We start from the raw sequence: 27,642 nt of genomic DNA on the forward strand, positions 1-27,642 counted from the left end.
ATCTAGTTCTGGCATGATTGGTAGTTATTACGTCATCTATAATTCCCAATATACACACCTGTGGCGTAAGTATCCTTGGGAAATCCAATTTGTCATGTAGGAGTTTGAGAACCTCAGTCCAGAATTTGACCACTGGTGGACAGCTCCAGGCCATATGTAGAAAGTCTGCTCCCTCTGTCCCGCACCTATGACATTTTGCCTCTGGATTGCGCCCCATGGATCGTGTAGGGGTGAGGTAGACCTGTTGTAACCATTTAAATTGAATTAATTTGTCTCTTACAGAGTATAAGTAATAGTAGCTTTTGTCTGTTGCCTCATCCCATTCCTCCTCAGTGATGTTTGGGATGCAGGCTCGCCATTTACAGTACACTTTTTTGAAAGGTGAAGGAATTGTTTGTATTAGGGTTTTATACAATGTTGACGTTGGTTTAGTTAATGTTGCGGACCAGAGTAGTGTTTCAAATTGGGGTTGGGAAGTTTGTATATCCAGTCTACCAAATTGTGCCTGGAATACCTGTCTTAAATTGGAAATATCTAAACTGGGATAAGTTGGGTTCAGCGAGTTTCTCTTTGAAGAATTCATAAGATCCAAATGTGGTTCCATCTAGTACATCTTGCAAACGTCTAATTCTTTTTTTAGGCCAGTATAGAAAATCAGGGAACTTCTGAAAATGGGTAAGGCACGAGTTCGTTCATAGGGGTGTGTTCGGGGTTAAAGCTGGAGAGTGTTGGGGATAGAGCTTGAGTGCCAGATTCCAAGCCTTTCATGGAGGCTTTTCTCTAACCGCTGGTAGGTTCTCATAGTCTGCTGGTGCTATATACGGAAGATGCCTGAGGCCTTCTAGTGAACCCACAGCCAGCGCTTGGAGATTTGTGTTTGGGTTGTAAGGGTCTGGGTCAAACCACCATTTAACATAATGTAGTTGACTGGCTAGATAATAGAGGTATAAATCTGGTAAGCCCAGACCCCCTTCTTTAGTGGCGGGGACTAATTTACGCCAGGCCAGCCTGGGTGTCTTTCCCCACCATATGAAGTGCGTCAGGACTTGATTGACAGTTTTAAAGGAGAAGGAAAGGTTAAAACTAAATAAGCCTTATCAGAAAGGTCCATCTAAATATACCAGTAAACCCCCAAAGTAGTGCTGCTCTGAGTCCCCTGTCAAAAGAAACACTGCATTTCTTTCCTTCTATTGTGTACACATGGGCTTCTGTATCAGACTTCCTGCCTTCAGCTTAAACCTCATTGCCCTGGGCAAGAGCATGCTCAGTTTGCTCCTCTTCCCCCCCCCCCTTCTCTACTGTAATCTGAGCCCAGAGCAGGGAGAGACTCAGGCGGGAAGTGATGTCACACCACATTAATAATGCAGCTCCTATCCTTAACAAACAGAGAGCTTCTAGAGCTTTTTACTCAGGTATGGTAAAACATTCTACAGAATAAATATAGCATTTTAGCTTTCACTATTGCAGCTAATCTATTGGCAATAAAATGCCTCTGTAGCTTTCCTTCTCCTTTAAAGAAACTTTTGGGACTCTGATTGGGTGAATTATGGAATATGTATAGAAATCGTGGGAGATATACCATTTTGAATATGTTGATTTTCCCCCAAAGAGTTAATGGGAGTTTGGACCATATAGGAAGTGTAGTATTGAGGGCTGATAGCACTGGAAGCCGAACAGACTTTAGTTTAGAAAGCAGTCATTTGTGGGGCACTGTCAAACGCTTTGGCAAAATCCAAATAGATATCTACTGCTCCCACGCTGTCCATCATCTTGCTTACCTCATCATTAAAATCAAAATGTGTATGTTATGACCTATTCTTCATAAAGCCCTGCTGATTGCTGATCATAATGCCTTAATCACTTGCATTTTTTTTATATTAATATACTTTTTATTCTATTCACATTATGGTCACTATTGCCAAGGGGTTCAATTTGCTATATGTTCTGTGTCATTAGAGATTACTAGATTCAATGTTGAATTTTTCTGGTTGGCTCCTCAACAATTTGTGCTATAAAATTGTCATGCAACTAGTTTATAAACTTGTTCCCACTAGCAGTTAAACTAGACTGATTGCTTGGACTCCCCTTAGGTTCAAATGGCTTCAATGACTCCATACATAAGCCTGGTGAAGTTATAACTTATTGCCATCTGATTTCCAAAATAGCTAGGCATCTGTATAATTGAATTGCCAATATAATATTGTAAAATATGCTACCTTCAGGCTCTACTTGAAACCATATTTGTTTTTTCTGATTTTTTTCAGCAGCAGGCGGCCTGGCCTCAGTTTATATTCTGCCACTAAATATTACTAGAAAAATTGATTATATTCACCCACACAAGGTTTTTGGTAAAGCATTATGCCGAGTTTTGTCTGCATTGTTCAGTTTTACCTCATGGCCTGAAGGTCTGAATATTTAGTATCCAGCATGGGGCAACATAGCCAAAAAAACGGCAATTTACTAATGTGTAGAAAATGCTGTTAACAATGAGTAATGAATAAAGACATAGTAGATCAGGTAATTTCACTAGACTGATTTTGGCTACAGTATAGATTGTTGCTAAGAAGGACCCTTTAGTATATGTTATCTATATTGATGCATATTTTGTCTATTAAGGTAGATTTTTGAGCATTAATTTGACACTCATAAACCATTGTTGCTTGCTAATTTTTCCTCTTAGCAATGAAGATATTTGTGACTACTAAAAGTTCGCGTAGTCAAGGAATTGAAGAGGCTTTAAAGAACCGCAACTTTACAGTTGAAAAAATGAGTGCAGAAATTAACGAGATCATTAGAGTATTGCAACTCACTTCTTGGGATGAAGATGCATGGGCCAGTAAGGTAAGGTTAGGACTGCATGATTACATCCTCTGTCATATACAAAGAAGAAAGTTACATTTTAAAAAAAAATATATTTTTTTTTTTTTTTAGCAAGATACACCTCAAATGAATACATTACCAGCTGATCTGCATTTGAAACAGGTGTAGAATACATGCCTTTTCAGTAGTTTCTATGCAGCTGTTTTAGATTTTTTTCAGGAATGTGGGGTGCGGGTTGTCAAGTGTCCATATTAATTAATTAATTTGGACAGTAGCAATATTGTACATCAGTAGGATTATTTATATTTAAAAGATGCAGGTGGTGGTTGGTTGCAGAGTCGACCACTGCAGCCTATCATGAGAGAGACAGTCTTTTTACCTGACCACGTCATGACAAGCTTCTTGTACAGATTCCAGTACTGGCCACAACCATTGAGGACAACAGACATCTTGCTTAGTGCATCCCTGTCAGGGTTGGACTGACTTGCCAGGAGACTGGGAATTCCCTGGAGGGCCCAGGTCTAGGTTGGTTCTTCTCCCATTTCTGGAGCGCAGAGATAGTAGAATATATGATCTGAGGATATGGGGACCAGCACATCTTAACTTGCAATTTATGGATATGTTGTGCACTTCTGCAGTTCTGCTGCCTGTCTGTACCCAGTAAAATATTACACAAACTTTTTGCACTGAGATGCACTTAAATTTACATATGCATACATGTATATATTTAAGTTATATACAGATTTAGAGTCCAAAATAGCACTGCTATACTGCCCATGTCCAAGTGGTTTGAATACCACTTTCGGTCCCAAAATATCACATAATTTCAGATTAAGCAGTGTCCTGCATTTGTGCAGACTACATCTGCATACTGATTTCTCTGTACAGCCTATTTATGTTGAGTTGTAGGTCTGATAAATCAGGGGTTTGATGGTTTGAACAAATAGCAAGGTTTGTTGAAAGGTTTGGATGCAGTTTATGCAGGTCAAGGCTCAAAGTGTATCAGCATGATTACGGATATGTTTTTGGATGTATCCCTCTCATAATATTTTGTTCTCATTTGATCCTAGGTTTACCTTGACTCTTTTGTATAACTAAATATTGAGAGAGAATTTGTTTACTTAGATCTTACAGTATGAGGTCCCTATCTCACACATAATTGGCGATCATTCTCTGCCAGTGTTTTACAGGGTGTATGAGTGCTATAAGAATAGCACTCCCTTCAACTTATAAATACTGATTATGCTTCATAGCCGGTTGTTGCTTTCCTTGAAATGAAATGGAATCCTGTTGTTGGCAAAAAAAAGGTCTTATTGGTTTAGAGTTGCTTTCATTATGCAAAATATTTGGGTTGCTAACCATTTAAATAATCAGTACATTTTGACCTTTGGTTCTCCAGTTTGGCTTTAAACTGATTTTTTTATGTCTAGATCACAACTATAGGAGGTTGCAACCAAGCAAAGTTTGCACCTCTGTTTTCATGCTTTCCTTTTTTTTCTATCTTTTTTGTTTTGTTCTGGTGTGTAGAAGGTAAGCCTCATACAGTTGCAGCATGCCTTGATGACTATAGATTGCTGTGTTTTTTCTTTCTCTTCTAACAATGTGTAACAGCAATGAATGCCTTTGATATATTACTATGCAGGAGTTTTTAACCATCTTGTTATTGCATCATTTTCTTGCAGTTGTCTTACTATAACAGTTGTAAACAAATAACCATAAGTTTACATAAATTGTGCCAATTTGTTCAGTTTAAAGCCCAATTGTTTTGGGTTTATTTAGTAAATATTTTTATTTTTTTAAATGTGTTTTATATACATTGGATACAGTGTCAACACAGTGTTATACATTGAATACAGTTTTCTTTATCATCATCTATGATGTAATTATAAAATACAGAACGTTTTGGAAAGCAAAAAGGCAACCAAATGTTTATGAGCAAATCATAAGGGCGCTTAGGAATGATACGATGTAATAACAGAAACATGGGGACAGTTTTACCCTGAGTTCACAGGTAACACATGTTCCCATGTCAGGTTGTGCTGTATTATTGATGAATGGAAAAAAAACCAACCGTGAACCAAACCAGGAGCTAACCAACTCCTGAATAACCTGTACCTGCCTCAGCCAGACGCTTTGTATTTCATCAATAGCATGAACCAATTGACAAGATTATGGAGGTAGAAAGACCTCACCTTTGAAACATCAAGGGGGAAGAGGCCACAGGAGTAAAACCGAAAAGACCTGCCAGCCAACCAAACATGATCAAGCACTAATTAGTTTAAACCCCCAACTAACATACCTGTCAATAAGCTTACAAGACTCTTATATCTGGGTTTCATTCACACCTGCACCACCTGAAGTTTTGGTGGTCAGTGAGGCGTGGGTTGCAGTGAGTGAGGCAGTCAACTAGTTGTTATTGCCTTGTGTACCTAGACTTTATGGCCCTGCTCTTCTGTCAATGCACTGCTAGATGACTTGAAAACATTATAGAAGAAGTCTATAGTCAACTTTTTCTTTTTTAACAACCTTCCTCAAGAGATATGTTTAGAACCAAGCAAACACACACTTTCAGATACTCCAGTGTAGAGAAACTGGCACCAAACCTGGTATGATGGTGATGGTATCAGTGAGGGTTTTGTGACCCACCTATAGTACGAATGAAAATAAATTTTTTTTAAAAAATAGTATAAAACAAATGGTTAATGTAATAAATGGGTTTATTATGCCTCATGGGACTGTGCTTCTAATAGCAGGGGGGCATTTCCACTTAAAGCAAGGTAAAGTAGCAAAATAGTGCAATCCCTTGTTACCTAGTGGTAGAATAAGTGGGGAAATCAGCAACAGTAATAGAACCCCCTTTTTGCAAACCAAAATAATGAACAGAACAGTCAGAGTAGTGCAGGCAGCAATGTGTGTATCAAGAAACATGACTGTGCTGATAATGATGCATCAGCACTGGAGCAGGGGTTGAATGGAAGATCTACGTGAAAGTGATTAACATAGGATGCTGTTATGCATCAGGTGGAGAAAACATGAGGAAATCTGAGCAGCAGGTCACATGAGGAGTCTGAATATATTGAAGGGGGTTATCATATAGATGCTGCTCCTCATCATCAAATTATGAGCACACAGAAAGTGGTCCATAGTCATCATAAAAATTTGCTGCATAAATGTATTTACATAATATGGATAAATACATTGCAGGTACCATCTGAAATGTGTTAATTGGTATGGGATACAGTACATACATAATTACTCATATGGCAAATTTATTATATACAGTTAGATGCAGTCAGTTCAGACACCTGAAATTCCAGACTCTTTTAAAAAGCAGGTAACTAAATTCTGGGGAATGTTTCAGCATTTTATAGAAAAAATGAACTCCACTGGCTAAAAATAACCATAAAACTGATCATAGCAATAGATTTTTGGTTGCCAAGGTCACTGACCCCCATTCAAAAGCGGCAGAAGAAATTAAAAATGTTTTTGAACAGTTACAATGAATAGGACTTTATATAAAATTTAAAAGTAAAGCTAAAAGTTAAAATTAAAACAAAAAATAAACATAATGAACTACCCTTATATGGTGTTTTTCTGCTTACAGGAAAAAATAAACCCCTTCCTTTTTGACATGAGCCCATTAATGTGGTCTTGTGTAAAAGGTCAATAATCATTTCTGGAAATTGAGATAATGTTTATGCACCTTTTATTTAGTTGAACGTAAATTAATGTGAAATCTGGATCAAAATCCACGTATTTCAATTTCACCTTGACATAGGTGAACAGTATTTTTATAATAAAATATTTTCACATTTTCAAAACATTCCTTTTATTTGAGTGATATGCATGGTATTTTTTTCCTCTTATTTCATTATGATCTGAGAGTAGTCTTCAGTGTGCATGAAACAGATTTCCTTAGTTCAAAGATGTTGCATTTTTTAACATTTTCTAGTTACTTATTTTAATGATCAATCATGTGAGTGAGTTTGACAATTGGAATATGCATATTGCAAATGCTTGTTGTAATGTTTGTGGGTAGAACCGCCTTCAAGTTCAAATGCTTTATATCCCAATTAGATAAACTTGGCTTGGATTGTGGGTTTTTGAAGCTAAAATTTCTGCAATTGTCTTTCTTTGCTCTATAGGACACTGAGGCCATGAAGAGAGCATTGGCCCTGATTGATTCTAAAATAAACCAAGCCAAGGGTTGGCTTAGAGATCCTAATGCTCCTCCAGGTAATGACTGTAATCTGTGTTGCAGCAAGTAAAAAGCATATTTGTACTACTGTACAAAGATATTATTTATGGTTTTTAAAATGTTATATGTTTGTCATGTAACACTTGTGCCATTCCTGTCACTTGGGGCCTGCTTTAAAGGGCATCTGTTGGCTAAATATATTATTCCCAACCAAAGGTGGTTGCTAATAGAGCCCGCACTCCAGTTGGGGGTAACAATAACTCCTGGTGCAAGCAGCCACATGCGCATAATGAGAGAATGCCGTAACTTGCACATTATGCGCGTGACGTCAGAACCGCATTATGCGCATTCGCTCTGACTGACATGGCCGTTCTCACCAGGAGCTCCCTCCCGGTTTCGAGTGTCCTATTATTGTATATAGTAAATATTATACCTTTACCCCCAACCAGAGATTGAGCTCTATTAGCCCACACCTTTGGTTGAAGATAGTATATTTAACCAACAGGTGCCATTTAAGATTGTACAGAACCTCAGCAAATGTTCTAATTTTACCAAAATGGGCATTTGGAACAAATGAATGCTTTGGCAGCTTCTATCTTTTACTTGAGGAATCTTAAATAGGCCCTAAGTGTATACTGTCTGATACCAAATATAACAAATGAAAAATCACTCCCTGTACAGGTGATGCTGGAGAACAAGCTGTGCGCCAGATACTAGATGAAGCTGGAAAGGTTGGTGAGCTTTGTGCTGGGACAGAGCGAAAAGACATCCTGGGAACCTGTAGAACTCTAGGGCAAATGACTGATCAAGTGTCTGACCTAAGATCTAGGTAATGTCACTGTTTTTTATTACATACTGGACCGTTGGGCTTCCTGACAAGATCAAACGAAAGGGCGAGAAGAGGATTCTGAGGATAGGTTGGGGGCTGAAATCGACCTGTGGGTTTCACCGCTAGCAGTTTGCACCCAGAAGCCTTATGACGGCTCTGGCACAGTTTTCATCGAAATGCAAAGTATTGCATTCCCTTGCTGAAATCCGCTGAGTGTGTTTGCACTGGAGCCTGCAGATTTCAGTCAGCTTGATATAGGCCCCATCTGGCCCCAGCCAAAAGTAGAAGAAAAGGCATAATTGCTGGGGGATGCCAAAGTGTTGTCACTTCCTAGATATAATAATCACTTACCTCAGACTCAGGCCAATAGTAATGTCGACCCCCACCCAACTGTAACCCCTCTGCTCCACCACCTGCACCCGACGCCACCTTTATAGATTAGTTATATACTAGTGCACATCCGCTTTGATGGGTGGGGCCAAGCAGGTGCAAGTCTATAAAAGGCACGCTTTGGAAGCCAGTACTGTAAGTAACCCAACTTGACAATGGTGTGTAGAAGTAGGCCCGCGGATGTCAACTGATCACTACCAGCCAGGTTTACTAATGTAGAAGCACCACCTCTCAATTTCCTCCCTGTTCTTGGATTTTCTGTGTCTGGGTGTGCAATGGCAGTAAAATAAAATGAGAAAAGCAAAAAGCCAGCTTTTTTATTAGAGTATCTTTCTCGTCTGTTTAATTTAATTTGTCTTCCACAGGTGACTGATTCATTATGCAACTGGAATGTCCAAGGGTTTATGTAATAAAAGGCACTAAGTAAGAATTTACTGGTCACCTGAACTAACATCTTATTGAATACTATGGGCTATTGCTACTGGGCAAACGTATTGTCTTTTATTACATCAACTCATGTTCCTTGTGCATAGGGATTATTTTAGATCATAATAACTCTTTTAATCTGTTTTCACTTCTTCAGCTAAATGTAGCAAACTGTAACTGAAGCTACTCAGTTTGGTTCTTGTGAACTATAATTAGTTTACCAGTGCACAGATAATCCCCAGCTAACAAAACAGTCACAAAAAGCTTATTAGGCAGGGGGTTGTATACTTGTAATCTAATTCTCTTCCTCCAGGACCAAAAACCATAGTTATTTTGTGACTTAAACAACAAGGAAAAAGGTTGATCAGCAAAAGCCCTATTCATTGAACTCTGGTGAAACAATGCCCTCTCAACTGCAAATTTACCAGTCAAGTAAAGGGGTGGTTCACCTTTTAACTTTTAGTATGTTATAGAATAGGTAATTCTAAGCAACTATTCAATTGACCTATGTTGTTTTTTTATAGTTTTTGAATTATTTACCTTTTTTTTAACTGTTTCCTGCTTTCAGATGGGGGTCGCTGACCCTATCTGAAAACAAATGCACTGTAAGACTACAAATTTATAATTTTTTATTGCTCAACTTTCTATTCAGGGCCTCTAATATTCATGTTACAGTCTCTCATTCATAAAAATGCATGATAGCTAGGGTAATTTTGACCCTAGCAACCAGATTGCTCAAATGGCAGACTGGCGAGCTACTGAATAAAAAGCGAAATAACTCGAAAACCACAAACAAAAAATTAAAACCAATTGCAAAATGTCTCAGAATATCCCTCTCTACATGACACAAAGTTAATTTAAAGGTGAACAACCCCTTTAATAAAAATTGGTCTCCCTAACCCTTTTAATTCATTGCGTTTCCCTCAATAATATCTTTATATCACAGTTTTCCTAACTGGTTCCTGGAAAACCTAACTGGTTCTGGAAACCAGAAAGGGGAATCTGTATCACTTTCTTACACCTGTCCTAAGACTAGGCTCGTCACATACGAAGTCTGATTCCAGCCCCTGTGCAGGCAGTAGTTTCTTCTCCAGAATCAGCTGAGTATGGTTGCCACCTTTTGGGGAGCTCAACTCCGCGTGGGGCTGTGATGGATCCGGGGCCAAGCGGGGACGTCTGGAGTGGAGTTAATCTCAGGGGCTCGTGTCTGGTTTTGCTCATTTGGAAAACCGGGCAGGCAGTTTTGGCCTGAACAGCACTTCCAAAAACCGGGCTGTCTGGGTCAAAACCGGACAGGTGGCAAAGAGGTTTTCTGACCTGTGCATGCACTTTCACTTACATGAAAAATGTATTCATTTTGGTTCAATTTCTAGTCTAATATACTGGATGTACTGTATGTCTCATGGACCTAAAACTCTTCTGTCTGATTTTTTTTTCTCCTTATTAGAGGGCAAGGTGCTACTCCAATTGCCATGCAAAAAGCTCAGCAGGTGTCTCAGGGCTTGGATGTCCTCACATCAAAAGTAAAGAATGCAGCTCATAAGCTAGAAGCACTGACTAATTCAAAGCAGGCTATTGGCAAGAAGATTGATGCAGCTCAGGTATGCAAAGTCTGTGGTCAAAGTCCCGTCACTTTGGCAGTGTTCTAGATGTCGGGTGCCTTATATTATGATGTCAAAAGCTGCCAAGATGTGAAGAAAAGCTACAAACAGGTTCAAGACAACCAGTTTTGTTTGTCATTGATGATAAATACCATTTATTTTCGCCTTTGTGGTGTGGTTAATTCCCCATATTGTGCTTCTGGTGTGGACATAATATTCACATATCTGCTCCAGTAGGGGTTTATAGCACCTTGCTCCAACCAGAATGAGAGCTGCATTTCTGGTTGGGAAACATATTTTGGGTGATAGGTGTTCTTTAAAAACACCATTAAACGATACAATATAATGAGCATTATAAGTAAATGTGTGTTAGGCATTTAGGGTTGTTGTCAGTTACATATTATTGTCCTTCATTTCTTTTTCTTCGGTTCTGATATATCGTAATACATATACGTATAGTTGTGCATAAAAGTTTGTGAACACTTTATAATTTACTATATTTTTGTATGAATGTGACCTAAAACATCATCTGATTTTTAAACAAGTCCATAAAGTAGACAAATGAAACTGAAATTATTATATTTGGTTATGGTATTGGGAAAAATTGATCCAGTAACAATTCTGAGTAGGGTTCACAAATGGTTAAATGGTTCACAAACTAGAGGTCACTAAGAGTTTGGCAACTATATTAAGGCAAGATGGTGGAAGGGAGGAGCTGAAAGTACAGACATCTTTTCCATGTACTTTATGATGTCTAACAATTGTCTCAGGTTGCACTTGTTACATTTATTTTCATCCTTTAATTGCTTAGTGGAGGTAGTGGGAGGGGTGCAAGGAGAAGCTTTAAAATCCTCTTTTACACTGCGCTAGAGATCTTAAAATTTAGGCAATGACCCCATATGACTGAAGCCTTACTATCTGTTGCAGCCAAAGCCTTTAATTTATCAATTTTAAATTTTAAGATATGGTTGAAACCTGTTAGAAGCAATCTTTCAGATTACAATCTGTTGTATTCGCCTTTATCCATGTATTTAGGAACTTTTCGTTGGTTACAGGTGAAGTATCACGAAAATAAAAATTTTATATAAGCTTCATTTCACTGAAATAAACTTCCTGACTAAGATAGTTATTCTTCACTATCTCCATCTCAGAAATCTGTCTCTTCATTCTTTTTTAATGCATAATGTGTTAGGTCTAGTACAGTGATCCCCAACCAGTGACTCGTGCGCATCATGTTGCTCCCCAACCCCTAAGATGTTGCTCTCAGTGGCCACAGAGCAGGGAGCTTCTTTTTAAATTCCTTGCTGGTTGAATAAAAAGTAGGTGTACTGCTGCCAAACAGAGCCTTCTGTAGACGTCAGACCACATAGAGCCAACAAATATCCAATGGCAGTCCTTTAGCATCCCCTGGAGCTATTTTCATGCTTGTGTTGCTCCCCAACATTTGAAAGTGATTCAAGGGTAAAAAAAGTTTGGTGACTCCTGGTCTAGTATATCCATATATACTCTCTCCCTCTACATGCAGTTTTTGTGCTAGAGTTCGTTATTTCGTTTTTTTGGGCTTTTGTTATTTGAGTTAGCTCTAATACATGTACTGGGAAAGATGTATTAGACCTACCTGTCAATAAATATCTGACCCATACTTCTGCATGAAGTGAGAATGAAGAGAGACCGATTCCTGAGAGTAATATTTTATAAACGGCAACATTTTTTAATAAGTCTTCTTTTCATGAGATTAAATTTATATTAGGTGAGAATATGTATTACAGTAGTTGCTGTTGCTTGAGGTTGTTTATAGTGGTTGATCAACTTCCAAACTCTTTTTTTTTTAATTTTTGTTGTTTTCAGATTATTCCTCAGAAATAAATTATTTTTTCAATTGCTTTCCATTTCTTATTTCTTAACATTTTTCCAGAATTTAAGTTTAAGGCTTCTGCATTTTGGTGTTTTAGTCTGGCTGCTCAGTTATCCATTGATGCATTTCGATGCCAATAGAAAGCAATTGAAAAAGTCTTTATTTCTGGTGAAGTATCTCAAACCAACTGCGCTGAAAGTGTTTGAAGATGAGCTTTAAAAAATTGCAACCAGAGAAACCAGTGCTGTGACAGAGTTTGGAATCTGTTGCTAACATTGTTTAAATGTACTTTTAAACATAAAACATAGTACCATTTTAAAGTAAGATATTTTCAAAAATTGATTCGACTTTTATTTATTTATGTGTGTTCACTTTAATAACAACCAGTGTGAACCCTGTTCTTTATGTCACTGGTTTTAGTCTTACTCTAAGAGGCAATTTTTTTATGCTTTGTAAAAAAAGAGAGGGATAATACACCACAGTTCGGCAGGCTTCATCGTGTAAAAAAATGGCGTACATTTTTTCAGCGTTTTTCATAGTAATTTTTCAGACCTAGTAAAGTTGTTTACATGTTTCTGGTTACATTCCTAGCAACTTTTCATTTGCTCTTATTTTTTTATTTTTTCCCATTGGTGCTTTGGGAGGCTTCAATTCTGCTGTTAATGTTTCTTATATATATTTTTATTCAGGCCTCTCCTATTCAACCTTCAGTCTGTTATTTAAACCACTGTCTGTTTGCTAGGGTAAATTTTGCCATAGTAACCAGATAGGTGCTGAAATTCCAAACTGGAGCACTGTTAAACTACAATGTAAATGATTTGAAAACAACACACAATAATACATGAAAGATGTATTGCTGTTTAAATCATATTAAAAGTTATTTTAAACAAGAATCGCCCCTTTAAATATTCAAAATCCCTTTTTATCTATTAAATTAGCAAATTATATTCATACTATACTAAATATTAAGGGGGCTATTTATTATTCTGTGTCAAACAGAATTCACCAAAAAAGGTATAAAATAAATGGTGACGTGTGTGTAATTGTATGCCATACGATTACCAGATTCATAGCCATTATCTTACATTGCTTCCAGCAGAAGTCACGTGAGGAAAAAAAGTTAAAAAATTTACGTTTTTGTTTTTTTACACTGGAAAGGGTGGTGATCTGTGGTGTATTATCCCAAAGTTTTTAACACAGCATAATAAATAAGCATAATAAATATGCCCCTATAAAACCTAAAAGGGTTTGAACCCCCATAACCATAATTGTTTTCAAGACCAGGTTTGCCATAAAATAATCATTATTTATTTATATAGCACCAGCAAGTTATGTTGAACTTTACTATAACAAGGTACTGGGAAAGGTGACAAAGGGTAGACTATGAACCACAAAAGACCTTTTAGGAAAGTAATATAGCTGGAGTTCTACTAATTTTAAACTGCATCGTTTTGGAACTTTGATATAGTTGCAGTGGTAAAATATTCACTAGATATCCTGTTGATTTAATCTACCATAGAGTTGGCTGGCAGATCCAAATGGAGGCCCAGAAGGAGAGGAAAATATCCGCACTATCCTTGCTGAGGCTAAGAAGATTGCAGACCTGTGTGAAGACCCCAAAGATAAAGAGGATATTTTACGTTCACTGGGAGAGATAGCAGCGCTCACTGCAAAGCTCACTGATCTCCGACGACAGTATGTAGTTTGGGTTGGGCAGATGTAAAATGGTATCAGGAAAACTATGCCTTCAGAATAGATATTTAAACACCAAATAATTTAAATCGTAAGTGACAAAAAATTTAACCAAATGACGTTTTACCTTGAACAATCACTTTGCTACACTCTGTGCTCCTTAAAACATTCAGGATTGTAATGCAGATAAAAACCCCACAGAAGAACGTCTGGGGATAAAAGACACAGTTCTATCTGTTCATTAGCATGTATGTGTATTTAATTTGTGTGTGTACAGTGCCTTATAGGAAGCAGAAGGCAGACCTAAGGGGGAAATATACCTCCCCGTTTTCACATGTTGTTTACAGCTTATTTAGTTGTACTTATATAGAATAGGTGCATAAACACTATTTGACCTTCCATATATAAATATAAAGTTGTTTTAATTTTAAACAGACATACCCGATTCCAGAGATTGAAAGGACCCATGATAATATGTAAATGTAACCCCACCCTTCACTTCCATTCAGGGCTGCACCTGCCATGAGTCAAGGTGAAAACCTTGCATCAGGCGGCAGCGAGCAGCCTGTTACAAGGGGCAGCAAAAAACTTTAGGAGCCGAATTTCCAGGTTTTAACCCGGAAATTCAGCTCTACTAGTGCACAGAGCTCTATTGCACTCAGACGGCAGCAACCCCAGAAACGCCCCTGCTTTCATTGTGCAGTGGTGTAATCTGGCCCTAGAAGTACCTCCGCTTTCCAGAGAATCTATGCACCACCTATTATGGAAAGCAGAGGGACTACAAGTCCCCAAATTCAAGTCAGGAGGGGGTTGCATTATAGTCTCAGCATAAGGGATCTTGGTAAATAACTTGTTTGAGTAATCATGGTTTCCTTCAGTCTATTGGAGTCTGGTATGTTTGTGTAAAAATAAGTATATGTATATCAGATTTATGCGTACTGTATGTGCCTTTTCTACAAAAGCCCAACTGAATAAGATCATATCTCTTTAAGTACTTAAAATTAGTAGTTCCAGAAAAGTATATTTTTTTTTTTTATGAAACGGTTTTATTTGAAGCAGTGTTTTACAAATGAGCTATATTATATATTTATATAGAGAATTTACATTTTGAAGTTTACCAGTTTTATGTCTTTAGTTATTGTTCATATTCAGCTTATTGCTTTTACTGCACAGCATGTACCATGTCCTTTTTTTCTTAATAAAGGGGAAAAGGAGACTCTCCTGAAGCTCGTGCTTTGGCCAAACAGATTGCAACTTCATTACAGAATCTGCAGACCAAGGTGAATCGCGCTGTGGCCAACAGCCGCCCTGTGAAGGCTGCTGTAAACATGGATGGAAAGGTGGAACAAGCCCAACGCTGGATAGATAACCCAAGCGTAGATGACCGGGGCGTTGGTATGTAAAAACTCTAATGCAGTGCTGTCCTACTTCTGTGATCTCGAGGGCCGGAATATTTCTGGCCCACGTGATGGAGGGACAATAATAGAAGTCGGTGTCGAACACACTCTGTTTTTAAACCGCACGCAAACAAATGGTTGGTGCTCACTGCAAGGAAATTACTCCTCTGTCATCTTGTCATATTAAAACATACCCTTAAATCCATATGCCTCCTCCTCCCCTGTGGATAACACAGCAATCCCCAGCACATGATTAAACTTCTTGTGGACCTCCTAACAACAATTTCCAAATGTGGGCACTTTCAATCTGGGTCTGAGGTTTGAACAGTACAGGACTTTAGGGGTGTGAACAATAGAGGTGTTACAGGTGTGAACAAGACATGGCGATTGCAAGTGTGAACAATGGAGAAGTTTACAATCTGAATTTAAAGTGTAAACACTGCAGGGGCCAGTTAATCCCAGTACTGATACCTTTAAAATCGTACACAAAGTAATCCGTCACAGATGACACACATTTATATGGGGGCCCATGGGCCGCCAGTTGGACAGCGCTTCTTTAATGGATTCTGATCTTTGCAGAGGTGCTGCTGCCATGAGTAGAGTTAAAAAACTTCTGGTGGCAGCAGCTCAAAAGTTTGGCGGCAAAAAGAGGCTCCCGGTAACTTCAAAAGTTGAAATTTCCTCTTCTAAATTCACTCTTCTAGTGCAGAGAACTCATTTGAACACTCTGCACTAGCAATGCGGCCTCCTTCACTTCACTTTGACTGTTTGTAAGATAAATGCATTGTGCTGAATTTCCCATTTTTAAATTGAAATTTCACTCTTCTAGTGCAGAGAGCTCATTTGAACTCTTTGACTCTTTGTAAGGTAAATGCATTGTGCAGGGTAGGGGCATATAAAGTTCCACTTCTGGGAGGCCAGGGGCCCAGGAATGCCCTTGCATCTTTGCAACCTAAGTTACTCAGAATATTAAATATTTTGGAAGTCTCTGAAGGCATTCCTTAATTGTTGTATTATGCAGAAAATATTGGAATTATGCAATGCCATTTTCAAACAGTTTTAGAATTCTCCAATTTTAATGGATGTGTTTCTACTTTGTAGTGTTAACAAGTATCTTTTTACCAAACTATAAACAAATCCATGCTAAACAGTCTAATTAATTTGTCTGTTTTAAATGTTTTGTTTTAGTAGCCTTATTGTGGCAGTTTGCCTTTAAATTAACTTTAGTATGTTAGAGCTTGTATTATTTTCTTTCAGTTTTTTTCTCTCAGGATTTTTGGCTTATCCTTTTAGATCACTTCTAATGCCAAGACCTTCTTGGCCTGTCTTGCATGTTTAAGGTCTCCCCACAGATTTTCAATAAGATTTAAGTTAGGGGATTGCGAGGGCCATTACAAAACATGGTGTCTTTTGAGGTTTGCTTAGCATTTTCTGGTGTAGGAGCCATGTTTTTTTCCCTTCTAGGGTAATTCAAAAGCCTGCAGGAGATTGCAGGAGAGAATCAACCACTAAACTTGAATCAGCCCATTATGTTGCCTGCACCCAGATCCATTGTATCAGCCTGGGTGCAGGCGTACGCAGTGGATCTCTGCACCGAAAAGTGAGAGTTTGCATATTTTGCATCAAAATCTTCCTGTGCCTGCATCTGGGCTGATACAATGGATCTGATGTGCTGATCTGGGTGCAGGCAAGGTAAGGAGCAGTTTCTTCTATAGAGGCTGATTCTTGGCCTGCAATTTTCAGCGCCATTTTAGATTTTATTGTATATTTATAAGAATCCATTTTTTCCCTCTACATTCTTTCCTTCTCATGTGCCACTGGTGCCCACACAGACCCAATGCATAATGCATACATGTGTTTTTTTCATCAAATGCTGCTCTTTTTTTTTCCAAACAAACCTTTGGTGTTACTTAATCAGTCCTTCACACTTGTTTCCAAAAGGCTCCTGGCTTGTCTAGATACTCTTTGCATACTTTAGACTAGGGACCCCCAACCTTTTTTACCTGTGATGTCAAAACTTTTGCATATGCTGCAATTGGTGGCAAGTATGTAATTTGGCAAGGGGTGCACAAACTTTGCTTTTAACTTGATTTTTATTTCTTCAGATTGAAATTAATCTATCTAAAATATTTTTTCTCATTTCTTTGCAGACGTTTTGAACCATGTATCAAGTGATAACATGTTTGTCTAACTGCTTGCTTACCAGGATGTTTGATAATATATTGCTTATTGTCTAACTTGTGCAATTTAGTTACTGTATCCTACTTTGTCTAAGTGGGTAAAATATCCATGATTATTACTAAACTTAGTATTTCTGCCTTTTCTATTTGCAGTGATAGATTTGTTGCTACATTTTCTAAGAATGATGGTGCACAGGGTAAATTTTGTTTTGGTGTATAGAAGGAAAGTTTGAGTTAATTACATTTGATTTCTAATCCACACCAATGCTCAAAATATGCACCAGACTGAAATTCTTTTTTTCCTATGTGCATAACGGTGACATTTTGTCCCATGCATCCCTTGCATTTATTGAAGCTGGGTGGATCGCATAGTACAGGAGTTGGTGTGGAGTTCTTTACTGCATATATTGTTGCTAAAGGCATGGCAGGGTATTTTGGAACAATATGACAATGTTACACTCAGTTGCTGTTTTAAAACATCAGAGTAGTAACACCTTTTTTTTAACATGTGAGGAGTGGGTTTCCCACAAAACTGCATAAATGAATCTGGAATTCTCTAATTAGTATCTGGTTTTACATCCATCAGTGCTGTCACCCCATGCATCTTAAGTACAGTGCTCCTGTTATATTCACTTGAAACTGTACTGTATTAATTAACTAAGCTGTACTTTGCTCATGGAACAGTTATAAATATTTTTTTTATTTTTATATAAATTATAATTAGCCTGAAGATTATCAAACTCCTAGACAAACAATTGTGTTGGCACTTATGTAAGTCTTAGTATCATACTGCTAAATTAGTAAGCAATAACCATTTTCTGACATCATAACATTTGGGAGGCATAAGCCTGAATTTATACCACTGCCCATTCTTACCTCCATCATCATCACCATGACTTCTTTATTATTCTGTTTTATGTGCTCTTTTTAAATAGCCCATTCAGGACCGTCCCCAGTTTAAAATCCTTACAAGATATTTCATTATGGAGAGCATAGTCTAGAAACTCTTCCATCCTATGTTGTAGTCTTAGCCACATATAAAAATTTGCCATGTCCATTCCACTGCTTTCATGAAGAATATCTTTATTTCTTTTCTTCTTTTTTTTTTTTTTTGCATCTAGGTCAGGCAGCCATTCGGAGTTTGGTGGCAGAAGGTCGCAGATTAGCAAATTCTATGACTGGGCCGTTCCGCCAGGACATGATTGCAAAATGTGACCGTGTGGAGCAGCTGGCAGGGCAGCTGGCAGAACTTGCATTACGTGGTGAGGGGGACACACCACTGGCTCAGGCTGTAGCAGCTCAGCTCCAGGAAGCACTGAAGGTAAGGCAATTTGTTACACCTATAAAACATGCTTTGTACAATCAGGTGCTCTTACGCTTTTTCTCACATGCCCATATGATGTGTGCTCTGATAAACTTCAGGCACTGTTTACGGCTGCACTGCAAGTTGGAATGATATCACACACCCCCCCCCCCCCCTCAGGAGCCTATCTATAGTACAATATAACAGCTCCCACATTGGTTATAGTGCTCCCATGCCCCCTCATCTAGTGGTAGATAACAAGATTTTTTGATACTCACTGTTAAATTAGTTTCTCTGTAGTTGATAGGGGGACACAGGGACTCTAGGGGTTAAGCTCCACCCTCTAGGAGGCAGGACGCTTACAACTAATTTGAAAGGGGGCTTGTCTGGGACTCCGGCTTCACACTGCCATAGTTCCTCAGTTTGTACCAAAGAGACTGCTGAGAAAAAAAAGGATTATTATAACTTAACAATATGCAGACTGGTAATTCAGGAAAACATTTCCTACGGACCAAGTGGTCAACTTTCGCTCATGGTTGGTAAGCCCTTTGTCCCCCTATCGACTACAGAGAAACAGATCTAATGGTGTCGTCTCAGGGGAACACAGAGACTCTAGACTCTAGTCCTAGAACAGCAGGATGGGAGCGAATTAGAATCTGACACGTTACTGCACCACAGACTGCAGTACCTTGCAGCCAAAGGAGGCCTCAGCCCCCTGTAAGAAGGTACGGATGGAATTGTCCATTGCCAGGCCTGACTGGAATAAGACTGAGCTGATACTTGAACTTTCAAAGAACTTGACTTCAGTCCCAACTGAAGAAAGGACAAAATCCTTGGTATGTTAAGGTCCTGAAACGGTAGACGCGTCCCTGCATCCGTTCCAATAGCTCCGCCAGACTTTGTGGTAAGCCTTGGATGAGGTAGGTTTGCGTGATTTAAGCATCGTATCGATGACTGCTATGCCTTGTCGTCGCCAAATGGCTGCTTCAACAACCATCCCATCAAAGAAAAGGGTCCCGGATTGTGGTGAACTATGGGACCCTGCTGTAGTAGGTCGTTCCTGGGTGTGAGGGGAATTGGCTGGGAGATTTGGCTTGCATATCTGGATGCCATTAGATCAATTTGGGGTTGATTCCATATCTTCACCAACTCTGAAAACGCTCCTGGATGAAGTTCACATTCTCCCGGGTCTAGCTGGTTTTGGCTAAGGAAATTCACTTTTGTGTTGGATACTGCTGGAATGTGAATGGCGCATAGTCTTACTGTACTGAGTTCCGCCCAATTTAGTATCTGCTGTACCTCCGCTAGAGCTGCCCTACTGCGGGTTCCCCCTTGTTTGTTTATGTACGCGCCTGTGGTGGAGTTGTTGCTTTGTACTCGTACTGGCTTGGTTTGCAGATGACAAGACCAGTGATTGAGCGCAAGTCTTACCGCCCAAAGCTCTAGGATGTTTATGGATAGCTTGGAGTCCTTGGCAGACCTGTACCTTGTACAGATAGGTTGTTCCACGTTGCTCCCCAACCTAGTAGACTTGCGTCTGTCATTACTACGGTCCAGTCTGGCATTGCCCAGGATTGTCCTGTGGCTAGGTTCTCTTGGTTTTGCATTTGAGTCTGTTGTTGTGTGAAGAAGGGTGAACATTTCCACCCTGAATGGATGTTGGCTTATAGCTGCCTGAGGTGTATCTGTGCAAAGGGTTCCGCCTCAATGGCCAACACCATCAATCCTAGCACCCTCATAGCCAGGTGGACAGTGGGTCGTCTGTTGCCCAGTAGGAGACTGACCTGGTCCCTTATCTGCTTGTCCTGGGGTAGACTTACTCGTTGTGTTAGGGTGTTAAACTCGAGACCCAGGAATATCATCTGGTGACTGGGCTGCAGGTTGGACTTGTCCCAATTGATCGTCCAGCCGAAGCTCTGAAGCAGAGCAATCGCCTGCTGAAGATCTTGTCTGCTTTTCTCTTCCGTCCTAGCCTTGAGTAGAAGGTCGTCCAGGTGAGGTGTCACTGAAATCCCTTGTAGTCTCAACGTTGCTGCCTTCACTGCCATGAGTTTGCATACAATGATGGAGTGCTCAAACCTCATGCAGCAAATCCCTTAGGATCAGGTGCTTGAACAGTATTAGATCCAACCTGCCAAGGGTCAGAAAATCTTGTACAATAGTCCAATATACTGCAGCACACTGTTGAGTGAATATGTTTTCAATAGTTTCACTCAACAGTGTGCTGCAGTATATTGGACTACTGCCATGAGTTGTTTAAAACTCTGGGGGCTGAGGAAAGTCTGAACGGCAATGCTACAAATTGGTAATGTTGATTCTGGAAGGCGAGCCTCAGGAAGCGATAATGGGGTAGCCATATCGGTATGTGGAGGTAAGCGTCCTTCATGTCCAGAGACATCATTAGCAGCACTGGTTCCATCCCTCGAATCACTGATTGTAGAGTTTCCATTATAAATCCTACCGATCGAATGTGTTTGTTGAGAAATTTGAGATCCAGTACTGGTCTGTATTATTGGAATTGCAGTTCAATTCTTTTGACGTGGTGAGTTTTAAGAGGTTTACTTATAATGAAACCCAAGACGTAAGACTATATGGATTTTTAGACACAATTTTGATTACTTTAAAATTAGAGATAATTGATTTTAAAGTAGCACCAGTGAAATGGTTGTTAAAGTATCCGTACTTGGCTGTTTTTATACCATATCTTGGAGTTGAAGGAACTCTAACTTAATGTAACCCTCCGATCTTATGTATGCACATGTAGGGGCATTATTTATTATAAACCATATTCCATCAAAGAGCCAACACGATGACCCTTGGACTTGCAGCCAGTGAGGTATGTTGGGTGTTTTTAGTTCTCCTTGTAAGTATCCAGTAATTTACTTTATTTTGGGTATCATCATGCTTCTATGGAGCATATGCTTTTCATATAGATGTCCCTAACGATATCCATATCGATGATGGATCTAGAGCAACAAGAGGAGGATAATGGTGTCCATACACTTAGAGATCGACAAACGTGTGGATCTCTCCCCGATATGCCCACATTGAGTAGGGCCATATCGGGCTGATCTGATCGTGGGCCAAATCAGGCCAATCTGATCTTCAGACCTACCTAATAGTCATCTTGCAGATCTTCAGCCTTTAGCTTGAGCTACAACTTTCAGTATAGTCCATTAAGGTGCCAACTTGGTCTAGAGGGACTGAGTAACTAGCTTGTGGGACTGTGCATGACAAATTTAATGCTTAAGATTCCCACACGAAATTAATATAAAGACTGATGCTGTCATTTCAGCCTCATGAAGAACCGTTCTTTTTGAAGTATTATGTAATGCAATACTGTTGAATAAATTCAGGATTTCAGATTTAAACTCATAATTTAAATATTTGTGATTAAACCACCTAGTTACAGAAATGTTCATTACTTGTGTTTTCACCAACCTTCTCTTTTTTCACTGACTGTAGGATCTAAAGGGGAAAATGCAGGAAGCAATGACTCAAGAAGTGTCTGATGTTTTCAGTGACACAACAACACCAATTAAACTCTTAGCAGTTGCAGCAACATCACCTCCTGATGCCCCCAACAGAGATGAGGTATGTATTTCCTATGGTTCCATTTTTGCCTTAAAAAATACTGACCAAAAATTATACTTATTCAAAACGGAGATTTCAAAAAGCCGTCTGACAATCCTCCTATAATATCTCCCCCACCTCAGGTTAGAAATACCGGTAAACTTTTTAATTTTTTTTTGTTTTAAAACTAACAAAACAGTACTTTGTGCTTGGTTGTAAATAGGCTGCATAATTTGTATTGCGGCAAAACAATTCTGTTGGGTTCACTTAATGTTTAAATCAGCTGGGTAACTCATTTGGCTGCCTTGCCAAGTGAGAGGTTCTTTCCATGTATTTGCCACCTCATCTGTAATTATTAGACTTTTTGATAATTCTGTAAATACTTTCTTGTAACTTATACTGATAACCAGCTAAAATGTTTTTACTAGATTTGTCTTGTACCTTATTCATTTTCTCATGCAGGTTTTTGAAGAAAGGGCTGCAAACTTTGAGAACCACTCAGCCCGTCTGGGAGCTACTGCTGAGAAGGCAGCTGCTGTAGGATCAGCTAATAAAGCCACTGTGGAGGGAATACAAGCTGCTGTGAAATCGGCAAGGGAGCTAACCCCCCAGGTTTGTCTGTCTGAATACTGTCACATGATGTTACAAGCAAGAATATAGAAAAAATATGGGGAAATGGAAGCCTCACAATATTGTTTAGAAAGTACTGATCCGAAATAGTTTAATGGAGAACTCAACCCCCCAATTAAAAAAAGCCCCTACCTACTGACCTAGATAGTCCCCCTTCTCGCCTCTCATATTTCAATAGCCCTGAAAATGTCCCTAAAATATTTCTCACATCGTTGTTGAGTAAGCGTAGCGGAGCATTGTGGTCGCCATTTACCTGATCACCGCTCTTCATCTGCAATAGAGCGTCCTATTGTCACATGCACAGTTGGAGCAGTCTTCTGTCTCGTACCAACTGTGCATGAGCCAAAACTGCCTGAAATATTCTTAATTGGGGGGTTGAGTACTCCTTTAAGAGCATTTAATTATACATTGGTCTTGTCTTGCCCTCCAAGGTAGCAGAACTATGCTGCATCGCCCCCTCTCCTTTGCACTATTCCTAGTCTATAAAAGCTTTAAAAAACGACATTCAGCATTTAATGCCATCTGAGCCAATTTTGTGCCATTCTTTCATGCCATTGTCACTTCTAGTCTTTATGATCAAAGGGCTTGATTTATTCTATTGATAGAGCACAGCAACTGGCATTTAGGGGTGAGATATTGCACATAACAGTCTAACAAATCTCACAGGTTGTTTCTGCTGCTCGAATCCTACTCCGGAACCCAGGTAATCAAGCCGCCTATGAGCACTTTGAAACCATGAAGAATCAGTGGATTGACAATGTGGAAAAAATGACTGGTATGTATAAATGGATGCATATGAATTTGTTTTTATTACAGAGTTTATTTTGTATTTTCTTTTCCTTATATGATTTTTGCATGTATTTTTCATATTGTTCCTTTTTTCCATGCACTGTTATACATTTTTTTTTTTCCTTTTTCTTCTTGTCTTTTCCATATCCAATCGCAGGCTTAGTAGATGAAGCAATTGACACCCGGTCTCTTTTGGATGCTTCTGAAGAAGCTATTAAAAAAGATATAGATAAGTGTAAAGTTGCCATGGCTAATATGCAGCCACAGATGCTAGTCGCTGGAGCTACTAGTATTGCTCGCCGCGCTAATCGCATTTTGCTGGTGGCAAAGAGAGAAATGGAAAACTCTGAAGATCCCAAGTTCCGTGATACTGTAAAGAATGCTTCAGATGAGCTCAGTAAGACCATCTCCCCCATGGTGATGGAAGCTAAAGCAGTTGCTGGAAATATATCTAATCCTGGTAAGACTCAAATTTTAAATATTTCTCTTAAAAATCCTTGGATGTCCAGTAGTGCTCCATTAAGAAGCACTTACCCCAGTAAACTGCACTCTGCTCCCTGCACTTGATTGCTGTTGTGTAGTGTATTGAATGACCCTCTTATGTACAATATGCAAACATACATCTTGTGCACAAACTCTGTTCATCACTCCAGAGGTTAGCAATAGGTAAGTGTCTAGGGAGTATAAATCTAAAGCAACTGAACCTGCTGCTTAGCAAGTGACCTCTACCATTCAACTGAACAAAGCACTTAATGAGTAGTGACATTTCTGAAAATTACTCGGCAAGTCCATGTGACAAGAATTAGTTTATTTAGAAATGATAATTTTCTATATTTTTATATGAATGTGACATCATCTGAATTTCAAACAAATCCTACATGACTAAAACCTTGTTAAACAAATGAAACAAAAATTATTATTTTTGGTCATGTATTTTTTTTTTTTTATATATATATATCTACATGTGGCAAGCATAAGTGAATCCTTAAGATTATCATATATTTTGAAGGTGAGTCTGGTATTTTCAGGCAATGGGATGACAATCAGTTGTGAGTGAGAGACCCTGTCTTATTTAAGCTATGAGAATTCAGCATTTAGTGCTCAAACATCATGGCTCAAACAAAGGAGATGTCTGAGGACCTCAGAGAAAAAGTTGTTGATTCCCATAAAGCTGGCTCAAACATTTGGCTCAAACAAAGGAGATGTCTGAGGAACTCAGAGAAAAAGTTGTTGATGCCCATAAAGCTGGAAAAGGTTACAAGACTATCTCTAAAGAGTTTGGACTCCACCAATCAACAGTCAGACAGACTGTGTACAAAAGGAGGAAATTCAAGACTGTTATCTGTCATGGTCGGCACCCTACACCAGAACAGATGCCAAGCACCCTGGTCTCGGCTCGTACTTCACCAGTTAAGTGACCGCCTTTGGCCTCGGAAGGAGCCCTCGGCTTACTCAGATGCCACCTGGACTTAACTAAAGGTGCAAGGCGTAAGTTCTGGCAGGCAATGGGGCACGACTGTTTACTAGGATGCTGGAAGATAGGAAGCCACCAGGAACAGGCGGGCCGGGCCAGCTCAAGCAGTAGAATAGTCAGACAAGCCAGTATCAGGATTAGAGATCGTAGAATAGTCGGAGAACAGGCAAGGTTTCAGGATTGGAGAGAACAACGTAGTTTCAGGCAGGCAAGGTCAGGATTGGAGAGGTCAGAATAGTAAGCAGGCAGGCAAGGTCAGGATTGGAGAGGTCAGAGTAGTAAGCAGGCAGGCAAGGGTCAAACACAGTAGATCCAGACAGGAATCACAATAAACACCCAGGAACAAGCTAATTGAACCTAACAACAGGCAAGGTCCTGTAATCTGAATGGGCTTTATATACCTTTGAATTTCGCGCCAATTGCGCGCTGGCGTGATGACCCCAGCGCAACTGCGCCTTTAAATAACAAACGTGCGCGCGGCACGTGCCCTAGAGGAAGCCGGCACAGGAGAAGGAAGCAGCGCGACGGGCGTCCACGCCGAGGACGCGGCGTGGACTCCGCTGCCTCTAGGATAATGTAAAGAACTTACTCTGGTGGTCTAGAGAGAAGTGGTCAACCATCAAAGATAACTCAAACTGCAAGGTGTCTAATAGTCCTTTCAACTCACATAAATGTTGATGCCCATGAATCCACCTTCAGGAGAACACTAAACAGCAAAGGTGTGTGTGGCAGAGTAGCAAAGAGAAAGCCACTGCTCTCCCCTCCAAAATATTGCTGACCGTCTACAGTTTGATAAAGATCATGTGGCCAAACCAGAAGTATACTGGAAGAACGTTTTGAGGACGGATGAAGTCGAAATAGAACTTTTTGGCTTAAATGAGGAGCGTTACATTTTGAGAAAGAAAAACATTGCAATCGAGCATAAGAACCTTATCCCATCTGTGAAACATGGTGGTGAGAATGTTCTGGTTTGGGCCTGTTTTGCTGCATCTTGGGCCTGGACAGCTTGCCATCATTGATGGAACAACGAATTCTGAACTATACCAGAGAATTCTAAAGGAGAATGTTAAGACATCTGTTTATGAACTGAATCTCAAGAGACAGTGGGTCATGCAGCAAGACAACAATCCTAAAAGAATGGTTAAAGAAGAATAAATTGAATGTTCTGGAAAGGCCAAGTCAAAGTCCTAAACTTAATCCAATTGAAATGTTGTGGAAAGACCTAAAGTGTGCAGTTAATGCGAGGAAATCCACCAACATCCAAGAGAAGAAGCTCTTCTGTATGGAGGAATGGGCTAAAATTCCTCCAAGTCTATATGCAGGACTGAACAACAGTTACCGCAAACGTTTAGTTGCAGTTAGTGCTAAACAAGGGGGACACAACAAATATGGAGAGCATGATTCACTTACTTTTGCCACATGCAGATACGTTATTGGATAATTTTTTTAAAAATAAATACATGACCAAATATATTATTTGTTTAAATTAGTTTTCTCGGTCGTCCCTAGGCAGCACAGGGCACTCGTGGGTTAATACACCATTCCCTTTAGGAGGCAGGATGGAACTAAACTTTCGATCCCTCTGAGGGATCCTCCTCTTCCTTGTATTAACCCCGCCTACTTCAGTTTTTTTCCATCCTGCATCAAGGAGGTAGGATGTGTGGGAGCTGAGCTCCCATTCATTATCAAGTTTTTTTATTTATATTTAACTTTTGGAACGCAATTTATTACAGGAGTTATCCATCAGGATAAAAAAGGGGGTAAGCTTCAGCGCTGCCCTGGTTGGCTTGACAATTTATGACATAAAGGCAAGCTTCAGCACTGCCCTAGTTGTTATACAACGTATGTCTCGCCCATTTACAAGGCAAGCTTCAGCGTTGCCAAGTACGGATTAGTGCGAAAGGCATGCCATAACGCTGCCAGAACGCCGTCCCTCATAGAGAAGCCGCATCAACCGGCATTTCACTGAAGTCAAGTCTTGCGCCAAACGCCGCGCACTTCCGGCCGCCATTTTGGATGCGCATATCGTGGCAAGGAGTGATATACCTAGCCGTGCGGCCATTATCCACTGCCAGCACTGCAGGAGTGACGCGTCGGAGATTCAGGGGAAACTATTAAAGTAACGGCTATCATCCGGTTACTACTCGTACAGCTTATAATATCTCCTTTTCTCTGTACTACCCCTTTTTCTCTCTATCTTTTATTGGCACATTACTAACAGACTGCATAGCCTAACATGGCGTCTGAGTGTCTAACTTATCTTGTGTGGATAAGTTTGCTTTATTAAGGTCAGTCAGGTTCAGATACAGCCTCAGTATCTGTAAAAAAGAGACATAAGGATAAGGAAGTACAACAATACCAGAAAAAACGCAAACCCACAGAAGTGAGAGCTGATTCAGCAGCACCCTCTGCTTCACAAATTCCAGATTGGTTTCAGCCATTCCAGGCATCATTGTTGACTATGTCATCCGCTATTGAAAAAATA

The 27,642-nt window shown here is 39.6% G+C and overlaps 1 protein-coding gene across 2 annotated transcripts in view; it reads left to right on the forward strand.

Moving 5' to 3' along the window:
* vcl.S (vinculin S homeolog) overlaps nt 1-27,642 on the forward strand; it is a 112,134-nt gene that overhangs the window by 48,790 nt on the left and 35,702 nt on the right. For both annotated transcript variants that reach the window (XM_018239445.2, XM_018239443.2), the window contains exons 6-16: nt 2,681-2,841; nt 6,966-7,056; nt 7,700-7,847; nt 10,111-10,264; nt 13,639-13,814; nt 15,016-15,206; nt 18,510-18,709; nt 22,157-22,285; nt 22,727-22,876; nt 23,561-23,669; nt 23,841-24,143. In XM_018239445.2, the coding sequence (XP_018094934.1) occupies nt 2,681-2,841; nt 6,966-7,056; nt 7,700-7,847; nt 10,111-10,264; nt 13,639-13,814; nt 15,016-15,206; nt 18,510-18,709; nt 22,157-22,285; nt 22,727-22,876; nt 23,561-23,669; nt 23,841-24,143 (1,812 nt within the window). The remainder of the gene's footprint in view (nt 1-2,680; nt 2,842-6,965; nt 7,057-7,699; nt 7,848-10,110; nt 10,265-13,638; nt 13,815-15,015; nt 15,207-18,509; nt 18,710-22,156; nt 22,286-22,726; nt 22,877-23,560; nt 23,670-23,840; nt 24,144-27,642) is intronic.

Source organism: Xenopus laevis, chromosome 7S, assembly GCF_017654675.1.
Source record: "Xenopus laevis strain J_2021 chromosome 7S, Xenopus_laevis_v10.1, whole genome shotgun sequence".
NCBI lineage: Eukaryota > Metazoa > Chordata > Amphibia > Anura > Pipidae > Xenopus > Xenopus laevis.